At 48.2% G+C, this 13,012-nt stretch overlaps 1 protein-coding gene across 1 annotated transcript; it reads right to left on the bottom strand.

Moving 5' to 3' along the window:
- Nucleotides 1–2,981: 2,981 nt before the first annotated feature.
- LOC139274054 (gastrula zinc finger protein XlCGF57.1-like) lies at nt 2,982–6,036 on the bottom strand. The gene is made up of 2 exons (XM_070891109.1): nt 5,962–6,036; nt 2,982–3,509 (listed from the first exon to the last, which is right to left on the bottom strand). The coding sequence occupies exons 1-2, from the start codon at nt 6,034–6,036 to the stop codon at nt 2,982–2,984; spliced, it is 603 nt and encodes a 200-aa protein (XP_070747210.1).
- Nucleotides 6,037–13,012: the final 6,976 nt, after the last annotated feature.

The raw sequence follows: 13,012 nt of genomic DNA, 5'->3' as shown, positions 1-13,012 counted from the left end.
AAGCGGCACTTACTCACCAATAACCTGCTCACCGATACCCAGTTTGGGTTCCCCCAGGACCACTCGGCTCCAGACCTCATTACAACCTTGGTCCAAACATGGACAAATGGAACTGAATTCCAGAGGTGAGGTGAGAGTGACTGCCCTCGACATCAAGACAGCAATTGATCGAGTGTGGCATTAAGGAGCCCTTGTAAAACTGAAGTCAATGGGAATCAGTGGGAAAACTCTCCAAGGCTGGAATCATACTGAGCACAAAGGAAGATGGTTGTGGTGGTTCGAGGTCAATCATCAAAGCCCCAAGACATCGCTGCAGGGGTTCCTCAGGACAATGTCCTAGGCCCAACCATCTTCAGTTGCTTCATCGATGACCTTCCTTCCATCATAATTTCAGAAGTGAGGATGTTCGCTGATGATTGCACAGTGTTCAGTTCCATTCGCAACTACTCAGATAATGGAGCAGTCCATGCCCACATGCAGCAAGACCTGGATAACATTCAGGCTTGGGCTGATAAGTGCCAGGCAATGACTATCTCCAACAAGCAAGAGTCTAACCACCGCCCCTTAACATTCAATGGCATTACCCTCAACGAATCCTCTACCATCAACATCCTGGGGGTCACCATTGACCAGAAGCTTAACTGGATCAGCCACACAAATACTTTGGCAACAAGAGCAGGTCAGAGACTGGGTATTCTGCGGTGAGTGTCTCACCTCCTGACTCCCCAAAGCCTTTGCACTATCTACAAGGCACAAGTCAGGAGTGTGATGGGAATACTCCCCACTTGCCTGGATGAATGCAGCTCCAACAGCACTCAACTAGCTCAACAGCATCCAGGGCAAAGCAACCCGCTTGATTGGCACCCCATCCACCACCTTAAACATCCACTCCCTCCATCACCAGCGTACCGTGGCTGCAGTGTGTACCATCTATAAGATACAGTGCAGTAACTCGCCAAGGCTTCTTCGGCAGCACCTCCCAAACCCACGACCTCTACCACCTAGAAGGACAAGGGCAGCAGGCGCATGGGAACAACACCACCTCACATTCCCCTCCAAGTCATACACCATCCTGACGTGGAAGTATATCGCCATTCCTTCATTGTCACTGGGTCAAAATTCTGGAACTCCCTCCTAAACAGCACTGTGGGGTTCCTGCACCACATGGACTGCAGCCGTTCAAGAAGGAGGCTCACCATCATCTTCTCAAGGGCAATTAGAGATGGGCAATAAATGCTGGCCTTGTCAGCGACGCCCATGAACGAATAAAAAAAAAACACAGCCCAGCAATGTGTTCAGCACAGAATGATCCCACACAAATCTATTCCCACTAACACTGTCCACATTCATTCACCAGAAACAGCCCAGTGCCCGTGAGTAACTGCAGCCCTATGTCTGACTTCAGTTAAACACACAACTCAAAACATTGTAAAGAGAAAACAAACCCCATTATAGTTCAACAGTCTATTCATGAGCAGTGAACCCCCTCACCCCAACTCCTCTTTCACCCCTACTCTCCAACACCCCCCTCACCCCAACTCCTCTTTCACCCCTCCTCTCCAACCCTCCCTCACCCCAACTCCTCTTTCACCCCTACTCTCTAACTCCCCTCACCCATACTCATTCACCCCTACTCTCCAATCCCCTCACCCATACTCATTCACCCCTACTCTCCAATCCCCTCACCCCAGTTCCTCTCTCGTCTTCCATTGACTTCCATTGATCGTATACTGCCAATTGATGTGTCAGGATTTCAAAGATATTTACAAATGCATCGAGGGGTTTTTAGAGTTTGGATTTTTCTTTATTCTGTCCACTCGAGGAGTTCGATAAACAACTTTCTCCTGTGAATAAAAAGCTGGAGTATTGGGCCATGATGTGTTTACTTGTTCATCTTATTGTCTCTAAATATTTAATCTTGTGGTTTCAGCCACAAGATATTAAAGCTCATAACAGATGGTCTTTTACTAACGTTATTAACAGCACAGCAAAATACAGACCTGATCCGACGAACGGGGATAATACAGTGGATTCAGATCTCTCTGCTCCCCAGGTCTGTTCTAACAAGCTGCGGCTATACTGGTGATATTTATATTTAACTTGTTTACTACATTCATGATCTGACCCTCTTCAAACCATAACCAGGATATCGGTGCATTGTTCTGACTGTGACCACAAGGCTGTGTCTCGATCACACACAGACATCGTTTCCTTGTTTCACATCTCCATACACAGACCGTCTCTTTACACATCCCCTTTCTATACAATTACAGCCGACATGAGCAAGGACGTGAGGCTCATTTAAACACACACATTTCATAACAACACAAGTTACTCTGGGATAAATGTTCAGTCCGTTTTCATTACAGGCACAATACAGAGCAACTCACTGGCACCTTAACAGAGTCCCATCGGCCTACAATATAGAGCTGTAGGATTGGGCCGTGATCTGTTTACTTGTTCATGTCTTGCTCACTACATTTCCTGAGTGCATTTAAATTTAAAACCAAGTTTGCAGCGTGAGACACTATTCACACTTCAAAGGTAAGAGCGATTCTGTGGGGCACACGCTAAGTCCAGTTGCTGAAAGTGATTAACAGTCTGGGTTTTGTGTTTAGTGATCCCGGGCATGTTACCGATACCTTCCCTGGATACCAAGGCTAGGAGAGGCACTCGAAGGTATGAGGAGCTGGGACTGAGAATCAAAATTATCTGGAGTTGGAAAGGAGAAAAGGGCCAAAAATACAGCAATCTGCAACAGGACATCAATTAGCCTGCTTTTATCTTGGCGACATCAAATACTTGACACACACTGTTTGAAACAAGGCCGACTTATTTTGCATTGATCCAGAATATTAATCTCCAGCCAACCATAGGGGTTATTAACATCAAGAGAAACAATGCCCGACTGTCAGAATGAACATAGTTCAGTCCTGGATTTGATCATCAGCAGCAATAACAGCAGAATTCAACTTCGGCAGTTACGTGTGAACTCGCTGGTGTCTCAGTAGGTGGTGTGATAGAGGGAATCTCTTCCCACGCACGGAGCAGGTGAACGGCCTCTCCCCAGTGTGAACTCGCTGGTGTCTCAGCAGGTTGGATGAATCAGTGAATCTCTTCCCACACTCAGAGCAGGTGAACGACCTCTCCCCAGTGTGAACTCGCTGGTGTGTCAGCAGGTAGGATGATGCAGCAAATCCTCTTTCACACATGGAGCAGGTGAACGGTCTCTCCCCAGTGTGAGTGCACTGGTGTTCCAGCAGCTGGGATGATGTAGCAAATCTTTTCTTGCACACAGAGCAGGTGAACGGTTTCTCCCCAATGTGAGTGCACTGGTGAATCAGCAGAACATTATTTCTTTTAAAGGTCTTCTCACAGTCAGAACATTTAAAAGATCTCTTATCAGAGTGAACTTGCTGGTGTGTCAGCAGGGTTGATGACTGAGCAAATCTCTTCCCACACACGGAGCAGGTGAATGGTCCCTCTCCACTGTGAGTGAGTTGGTGTCGCTGGAGGCCGAATGACAGAGTGAATCTCTTCCCACATACGGAGCACGTGAGTGGCCTCTCCCCAGTGTGAACTCACTGGTGCGGAGTGAGGTTGGATGAATAAATGAATCGCTTCCCACAGATGGAGCAGATGAATAGCCTCACCCCAGTGTGAACTCACTTGTGTGTCAAAAGGTCGTTTGAACGGGTGAATCGCTTCCCACACACGGAACATGGGAATGGCCTCTCCCTTGTGTGAACTCGTTTGTGTCTCAAAAAGTGAACTGAACGAGTGAATGCCTTCCCACACATGGAGCAGTAGTACGGCAAATCATCAGTGTGAATACCTTCATGTGTGAAAAGGTGGGCTAATCGAGTGAATCCTTTCCCACACATGGAGCAGTTAAATGGTCTCTCCTTGCTGTGAACTCATTGGTGTTCAGTGAGTTGTAATGACCGGGTGAACTTCTCCCCATAGTGAGAGCAACTGAATGGACTCTCATGAGTGTGAAGGAGCTGGTGTTCAGCCAGACAGAATGACTGCCGGAACCTCTTCCCGCAGTGAGAGCAACACAACGTCAGTGTGAACTCGATGGTGTTTAATCAGGTCCTCAGAGGTTGTAAAGCTGTTCCACAGTCAGAACATTTAAAAGGTCTCTCATCAGCGTGATCAAGTTGGTGTGTAGTTGATTGGATGAACAGGTGAATCCCTTCCCACACACGGAGCAGGTGAACGGCCTTTCTCTATTGCGAGCTCGCTGGCATGTCAGCATGTTGGACAACTGAGTGAATCCTTTCCAACAGAAGGAGCAGGTGAACAGCCTCTCCCCAGTTTCTAGCCGGGACGGTTAATTGAATCCCTTCCCACAGTCGCCACATTTCTCCATGGTGGGGGTGTCCTTGTCTCTCTCCAGGTTGAACGATCAGTTGAAGCCTGAACACATGTCCGGTTTCTCCCCGCTGTGAATTTTCGGGCTGTGTAACTGGTTAAAGCTCTTTCCACAGGCAGTGCGCTGGAACACTCTCCCTCAAGTGTGTGTGTCTCGGTGCTTCTCCAGTCACACTGATGTTTGAAATCTTCTTCATCAGACAGAATAGGCAAGCATTTCTCCTTCCACATTCAAAGTGTGATGATATTCAGGTCCTGATGAACTGAGTGACTACAGATCTTGACATGATGTTTGGTTTGCGTTTTCCATTTATGTATTTTCCCCTTCTAATACCCTGGAAACGCAGTTTACAAAAGTCATCACTGTAAGTACAGGATAGAAATTCAGAACAGACAATTCTACTTTCTATAAGAACATAAGAATGAGGAGTAGGAGTAGGCCATACGGCCCATTGAGCCTGCTTCACCATTTAATAAGATCATGGCTGATCTTCAACCTCAACTCTACTTTCCCACCCTGTCTCCATAATCATTGATTCTCCTTGAGTCCAAAAATCTATCTCTCTCAGCCTTGAATATACCCAACTCCTCAGTATCCAGAGAGTTGGGGTAGAGAATTCCAAAGATTCACAACCCTCTGAGTGAAGAAATTCCTTCTCATCTCAGTCTTACATGGCCGACTCCTTATCCTGAGACTATGCCCACTAGTAGTAGACTTGCCAGCCAGAGGAAAAAACATCTCAGCATCTACCCTGCCAATCTCCCTCAGAATCTTATGTTTCAATGATTACCTCTCATTCTTCTAAATTCCAGAGAATATAGGCCTAATCTACTCAATCTCTCCTCATAGGACATTGCCCCCATTCCAGGATCCTGCAAATCGCCTGGGAGGATAGACGCACCAATGTCAGTGTTCTCCATCAGGCCAACATCCCCAGCATCGAAGCACTGACCACACTCGACCAGCTCCGTTGGGTGGGCCACATTGTCCGTATGCACGACACAAGAATCCCAAAGCTAGCGCTCTACTCAGAACTTGTACATGGCAAGCGAGCCCCAGGTGGGAGGACATTTCAAGGACACCCTCAAAGCCTCCTTGATAAAGTGCAACATCCCCTCCGACACCTGGGAGTCCCTGGCCAAAGACTGCCTTAAGTGGAGGAAGTGCATCCGGGAGGGTGCTGAACACCTTGAGTCTCGTCGCCGAGAGCATGCAGAAAACAAGCACTGGCAGCGGAAGGAGCATGTGGCAAACCAGTCTCACCCACCCTTTCCTCCAACCACTGTCTGTCCCACCTGTGACACAGATTGAAATTCCTGGATTGGACTGTTCAGTCACCTGAGAACACACTGAGTGGACCAAGTCTGCCTCGCTCCGAGGGTCTGCCTGTGACGATGACACTGGGGCTGCAAGCTCCGCCCCTCACACTCTGGTTGGAGGACCAACCGCCCGTTCGGTCCTCCAGCCCCGCCCCTGCTCTTCCTATTGGTCTGGAGCTGCCGTCAATCATCCGGGCAGTGTGAGCTGAGCATGCTGTAGGCGGTGAAGGCCTCAGGCCCCGAACAAGAGCCTGTGGCTCCGGCCTTTCCCCGAGCAAGGCCGCCGGGGGCCAGCTGCGGGTCTTTCTCCCGGTGACAGGCCCGGGGGACGGCCACCATCTTGGCAGGCTGAGGGGGCAGCAGGGCGCATGCGCGGCCTTTCCCTGGTCCAGGAACCAGGAGGAGAGAATGTTGTGAATTTCTATCCTGGACTCACAGTCAGGGCTTTTGTAAACTACTGTTCCAGGCTGTGAGAGAAGAGGGGCAGCATTTACAGGCTGCAAACTCACACCCAACATCACATCCAGGTCTGACACACTCACTCCATTCATCAAGGACCCAATATCATCGGCCTTTCAATGTGGAAGGAGAAATGTTTGTCTGTTCTGTCTGTGGGAAAAGATTTCAAACATCAGTGTGACTGGAAAAGCACGAGACACACACACCAGAGTGAGAGTGTTCCAGTGCACTGACTGTGGAAAGAGCTTTAACTAGTTATACAGCCTGAAAAACATCGCACCATTCACAGCGGGGAGAAACCGTACACGTGTTGTGTGTGTGGAGGAGGCTTCAACTGATCATCCAACCTGGAGAGACACAAGGACACCCGCACAATGGAGAAACTGTGGAAATGTGGGGACTGTGCAAAGGCATTTAATTTCTCGTCTGAGCTGAAAAATCACCAACGCAGTCACACCGGGGAGAGGCGATATCACCAACGATGTCTCTGCAAGATCGTGCAAATCCCCTGGGAGGACAGGTGCACCAACATCAGTGTCCTCACCCAGGCTAACAATCCCAGTATTGTAGCACTGACCACACTTGATCAGCTTCGCTGGGCAGGCCACATAGTCCACATGCCAGATACGAGACTCCCTAAGCAAATGCTTTATGCGGAGCTCCTCCATGGTAAACGAGCCAAAGGAGGACAGCGGAAACGTTATAAGGACACCCTCAAAGCCTCCCTGGTAAAGTGCGACATCGCCACTGACACCTGGGAGACCCTGGCCGCAGACCGCCCGAGGTGGAGAAAATCCATCCGGGAGGCCGTTGAGCTCTTTGAGTCTCGACGCAAGGAGCATGAAGAGGCCAGGTGCAGGCAGCGGAAGGCATGCGCGGCAAACCAGCCCCACCGACCCCTTCCCCCAATGAATGTCTGTCCCAGCTGTAACAGGGTCTGTGGTTCTCGTATTGGACTGTTCAGCCATCAAAGAACTCATGTTGGGAGTGGAAGCAAGTCTTCCTCGATTCCGAGGGACTGCCTCTGATGATGCTCGGTGTGTCAGAAGGGATTCACTAATTCATCCGACCTTCTGACACACCATCGAGTTCACACTGGGGAGAGGCCATTCACCTGCTCCGTGTGTAAAAAGGGATTTAATCGATCATACAACCTGTTGACACACCAGCGAGTTCACCTGTGTCTGCAGGGGTTGGATTCTGTTCTTAGTCACATCCAAGACTGAACCATCTTCATTATGACAGTTGGGCTTTGTTTTTGCTGATATTAATAACCCTATAACTAGGTTGGAGTTTAATATTCTAGATAAAAAGCTGAGTGACTTGTCGGGCTGCTGTGTTCATTTAAGAACCACTGTCTGATCTATCCCCGTAATTTCTGATGAGCGTCCCTGAATTATTTTACAATAGAATTATGACCTTTTACTTCAATCCTAAATTGATCTTTGGTACAAAATCTACAATTCCATGTCTAAAAGGTTCCATTGATTAACATCTCCAATGAGAAAGTGCTGATTAATCCTTTGCAGACAATTCTTACTGACATGCACATTACACACAGTGGCACCTCCATCATCCACCAGAAAAAAGGGGAATGGGAATCAGAGACCCTTAAGTGTTGCCCCTCCTGTCTGGTACAGCAATCGTGTTGGCACAGGAATGGAGTCATGTCCAGTCAAAATAATGGGATGAGTTAAAGATATTTACTCAGATGGGTGGGTGGTGGGAAGTGGTGTTCCACAGGGATCGCTGCTGGGACCACTGTTCACCATTTACATAATTGATTTGGACTTGAGAATCAGAGGTACAATTTCAAAATTTGCAGATGGCACAACATTGGGTGGTGTAGTTAATAATGAGGAAGACTGCGATAGCATCCTTGTAGAATTATTTAGTTGTGTTAAGTAAATAGCAGCATCTTTTGATTTGCTTTGACTGATCACATCACCATAGAGTTATGTGTAAAACAAAAATCATTTAACAGCTCCCAATTGTCAGATTCAAACTCAACTTTTTCCAAGTACAATCTAACATTTCAAATATTATAATGGATGTAGGCGAGATATTAGGACTGTTGTCTAACACAATCCAAACATAGTGACACACAGAGAGATGGGCAAGTGTAGCTTCACAGTAAAACCTTTCAAGCCTCACTAAAAACTAGCAGACTGGCAATCCATTGTTAACTAATGGAGTTGTGATCTTTGTAAATTAAGAAAGGAAATGCATGGAAATGAGTCAAAGAGTTCATTAACAGAGTGGGGCATCATCTCCCGTTGATTTCTGTTTCTGACACCAGGCAACAGAAAAAGGTAATTACAACACGACAAGTCCTCTGCGATAGGGGGATGTTTCCTCTCTTTAAAGAGCCATGAAAGAATTCTTCCGTACCTTGCACTCCCTGCATGGTCTGTGTGGATCGACAGCCGGATCTTCTGCTGGGATCCACTGTGGCGTCTCACGGGGGCCATCACAACCATCAAAGATTTACTGATAGATTAAGTCCTGTGCCCTCAGCCCCACAGGTTTAACTCTATGATCAGTAAGTTCTGGAATGTAATACTATTTAATCAGTGGTATTTATCTATTTGGAGTTCCAGCTCCTACTCCCTCCCCTAGTTTACCAGGAGTTCACTGATCAGGTGTCCCTTCATTTCTTTGCGACGGTTGTTATTTTCCCCATCCTGGTATTCTGGGTCTGCAGCAGCAGTCACGGTCCATGGTTATAATGGAATGGACAGCAGATTGGAAATTCTGTCATTCTATATCCGCCCTTCTGTCTATTTCCTCTGCCCCGCACAGCTGTATGAGCAGGACGTATTTGCACTTTCGGGAGCACAGCCATTGGTCAGTTTTACCCTCCTGCCCATAACACAATTATTCTGAGACCATTCATCAAGTTTCCTCCAAACTCTCCAGGACTCTGGCATTATAATGTGGCACAATACACACAACAATGCCTTGTTATTATCTCATGTGTGTCCTTAATGTGGACTGTTACAAACTGGGATTGCTGTTGGTTGCTGTTTATATGTTTTAACAGACCAGTTTTTTCTATTCAGTAACATTCCACCAGTGCACCGTGGCTGCAGTGTGTACCATCTACAAGATGCAGAAACTACCCAAGGCTTCCAGCAGATAGAAGGACAAGGGCAGCAGGCGCATGGGAATACCATCGTCTCCAAGTTTCACACCACCCTGACTGGGAAATATATCACCGTTCCTTCATAGTCGCTGGTTCAAAATCCTGTAACTCCCTATCTAACAGCACTGTGGGAATATATTCATTAAACGGACTGCAGTTGTTCAAGGAGGCAGCTCACCACCATCTTCTCACGGGTATTATGTATGTAACTATGTAATACTTGCCACCAGAGGGCGCGACTGTTGGAGTCCTAATGGTCACCTGCACACACATGCAGGACCAGTATAAAAGGTTGGCTGCCATGTTGTTTAGGCACTATGGAGTTGTAATAAAGAAGACTAAAGTCACACTAAGTTTAGTTCACAGTACTCAGCCTCGTGGAGTTCTTCTATACACAGCAATTTCTTCAATACACAACAATTGGCGACAAGTAACAGAATCCAAACCTTCACGCAACCATGGCTGCCGTTGGAATATTAGAGAGATTCAAAGAGGGTGATGATTGGGAAGCCTTCGTCGAGCGTCTCGACCAGTACTTCATGGCCAATGGGCTGGAAGGAGACACTAACACGGTCAAGCGCAGGGCAATTCTCCTCAACATCTGTGGGCCTAAAATATACGGCCTCATCAAGAATCTGCTCACACCGACAAAACCAACAGAGAGGGAATATACAGAGGTGTGCACTCTAGTTCGGGACCACCTCAAGTCGACAGAGAGTATCCTCATGGCCAGGTATCGTTTTTACACGCACCATCGCTCCTGGGGGCCAGGATGTGGTGGATTATGTCGCCGACCTGAGACCTTGCGGTTTTGGAGCTGCATTGGGGGAAATGCTGCGGGACTTTTTCATGCTGGGCACCAGCCATGAGGTCATTCTCTGAAAGCCGCTGGCTGCCAAAACCCTAGACCTGAGCAGGGCCATCGCAATCACCCAGGCATGCATAGCCATGGACGATAACACCAAACAGATATCTTCTCAACATCGAAGCTCACCGACAAGTACTGTTCATAAAATTACGTCGCTAGCAGGCCGAACTGCATATGGCAGGGCCTAAACGTCTGCAGCTGCAAGACCTGTGATGACTCAGAGTCTGCCATCGGGGGTGAATGTGAATCCATTAGCAACGTGTTGGCGCTGCGGGGGTAATCATTGTTGATTCAAGCACTACGTGTGCAAAGGCTGATGTGCACAGGTGCTGTGACACACCACGTGGCAGATGATGATCGATCTGGCATGGATCACGTAGCACAGGCAACTCAACCTGAGGAAGAAGTGTATGGGGTACATAACTTCACCACCAAGAGCCCTTCTATAATGCTGGAAGTCAAATTAAATGGAGTTCCAGTATCCATGGAGTTGAACACGGGTGCGAGTCAGTCAATAATGAGCCAGAAGGCTTTCGAGAAACTGTGGATCAATAAGGCACAAAGGCCCAAACTGAGCCCGATTAATGCAAAGCTGCGTACCTACACCAAAAAGCCAAAGTCATTGGAAGTACGGCAGTGAAGGTATTGTATGATGGAGCTGTGCATGACGTATCACTGTGGATTATTCCAGGCAATGGCACAACGCTGTTCGGCAGAAGCTGGCTAGAAAAGATTAGATGGCATTGGAACGACATCAAAGCACTATCTTTAGTGGATGACGCCTCATGTGCTCGAGTGCTGAGCAAGTTTCCCTCGCTATTCGAACCAGGCATCGGCATCTTCACAGGCTCCAAGGTACAGATCCATCCAGGCCCCGATGCACGGCCGGTCCATCACAAAGCTCGGGCAGTTCCGTACCTGATGAGGGAGAAAGTCGAAATGGAACTGGACAGACTCCAACGCAAAGGAATCATATCGCCAGTCGAGTTCAACGAGTGGGCCAATCCAATTGTTCTGGGATTGAAAAGCGATGGCACGGTCAGAATCTGTGGATACAACAAGGTAACGATGAACTGAGTCGCACTCCAGGACCAGTACCCACTGCCCAAGGGGGATGACCTGTTTGCAACGTTCACGGGGGGGGAAGTCGTTCACCAAGTTGGACCTAACCTCCGCCTACATGACACAGGAGCTGGCTGAATCTTCGAAAAGACTGACGTGCATCAACACACACAAAGGGCTGTTTATATACCACAGGTGCCCTTTCGGGATTCACTCGGCTGCAGCCATTTTCCAGAGAAACATGGAGAGTTTGCTGAAATCTGTTCCGCACACCGTTGTGTTTCAAGATGACATCCTGATCACCAGTCGTGACACTGTCGAACACCTACACAATCTTGAAGACGTTCTAAGTCGCCTAGACAGAGTGGGACTCAGGCTGAAATGCTCCAAGTTTGTTTTCCTGGCGCCAGAAGTCGAAATTTTGGGGAGAAAGATTGCAGCAGACAGCATCAGGCCCACGGACTTAAAGACAGATGCCATCAAGAATGCACCCAGACCTCAGAATGTGAGAGAGCTGCGTTCGTTCCTCGGGCTCCTCAGATATTTCGGTAACTTTCTACCCAGGTTGAGCACGTTGTTAGAGCCTTTGCACATGTTGCTACGCAAGGGTGACAACTGGGTTTGGGGCAAAAATCAAGACACAGCCTTTGAGAAAGCCAGGAATATGTTCAAATAAGTTATTTGTACACTATAACCTATGTAAACGTTTAGTGCTAGCTTGTGACGCCTCATCGTACAGGGTCGGCTGTGTGTTACAGCAAGCCAAAGTATCGGGCAACCTCCAACCAGTTGCATACGTATCTAGAACTCCGTTTAAGGCTGAGAGAGCCTATAGTATGGTCGAGAAAGAGGTGTTTGCATGTGTATATGGGGTTAAGAAAATGCACCAATACCTATTTGGACTTCGGTTTGAGCTTGAAACTGACCACAAGCCGCTCATTTCGTTGTTTTCAGAGAGCAAAGGTGTTGTGTTCCTAACACAGATGGGACTGCACACAGGGAGGTTAAAGTAACAGTGACCTCAGTATTTATTAAGACACTCCAGAGTGAGTAACAGGCCTTCGGGGCCAGCTTATATATAGTGCTCCCAAGGGATGCTGGGATCTCTTGGGACTTCAGGGGATGTGCTCCCTGGTGGCGGAACATGGGAGTGCATGCTTTACAGATACACAACACTGCTCCCCCCCGAAAGTCAAAGTGAAAACTATTTACAAGGTGATGGGGTCGGGAGCCTGTTTTTCTCTGATGGACTGCCTCGGTACAAATGTCTGTTCTGGTGTGTTGGCTGTGCCCTCGCTGGGCTGGCGTGTTGTTGGTCCTGGTCTGCTGGGTGAGCCTGGCCTGGCTGGGCTGTTGGGCGTGATGGGTTCAATTTCCTGGGCTGGCATGGTGTCGTTGATCCTTTGGGTGTGTGTTGTGGGCTCGAAAAAGGTGGTGTCTGCTGTGGGTTGTTCAGGGCAGTCTGTGGTCCAGGTGCTTTCTGCAAATTTGTCCACTGTCTAGTTTGACTACAAACACCCTACTCACTTCTTTAGCTATCACCATGCCCGCGATCCACTTGGGACCATGTCCATAGTTTAGCACATACACAGGGTCATTCAGATCAATTTCCCATGACAGTGGCGCGACCATCATTTACATTTTGTTGCTGACGCCTGCTCTCTACCTGATCATGCAGGTTGGGGTGAACCAGTGAGAGTCTGGTTTTAAGTGTCCTTTTCATGAGTAGCTCAGCTGGGGGCACCCCTGTGAGTGAGTGGGGCCTTGTGCGGTAGCTGAGC

Source organism: Pristiophorus japonicus, chromosome 9 (genome assembly GCF_044704955.1).
Source record: "Pristiophorus japonicus isolate sPriJap1 chromosome 9, sPriJap1.hap1, whole genome shotgun sequence".
Taxonomy (NCBI): Eukaryota; Metazoa; Chordata; class Chondrichthyes; family Pristiophoridae; genus Pristiophorus; species Pristiophorus japonicus.
The sequence above is the reverse complement of the archived record's forward strand: the minus strand, read 5'-3'. Positions and strand labels throughout refer to the sequence as shown.

What these genes read in the sequence shown, in the direction of transcription:
- LOC139274054 (XM_070891109.1), bottom strand. Translation starts at nt 6,036, where the DNA reads ATGGTGGCCGTCCCCCGGGCCTGTCACCGGGAGAAAGACCCGCAGCTG. An exon ending in GCGGCCTTGCTCGGGGAAAG is followed by an intron (nt 3,510 to 5,961) that starts GCCGGAGCCACA and finishes TTCGGCCTCCAG; the next exon opens with CGACACCAACTCACTCACAG.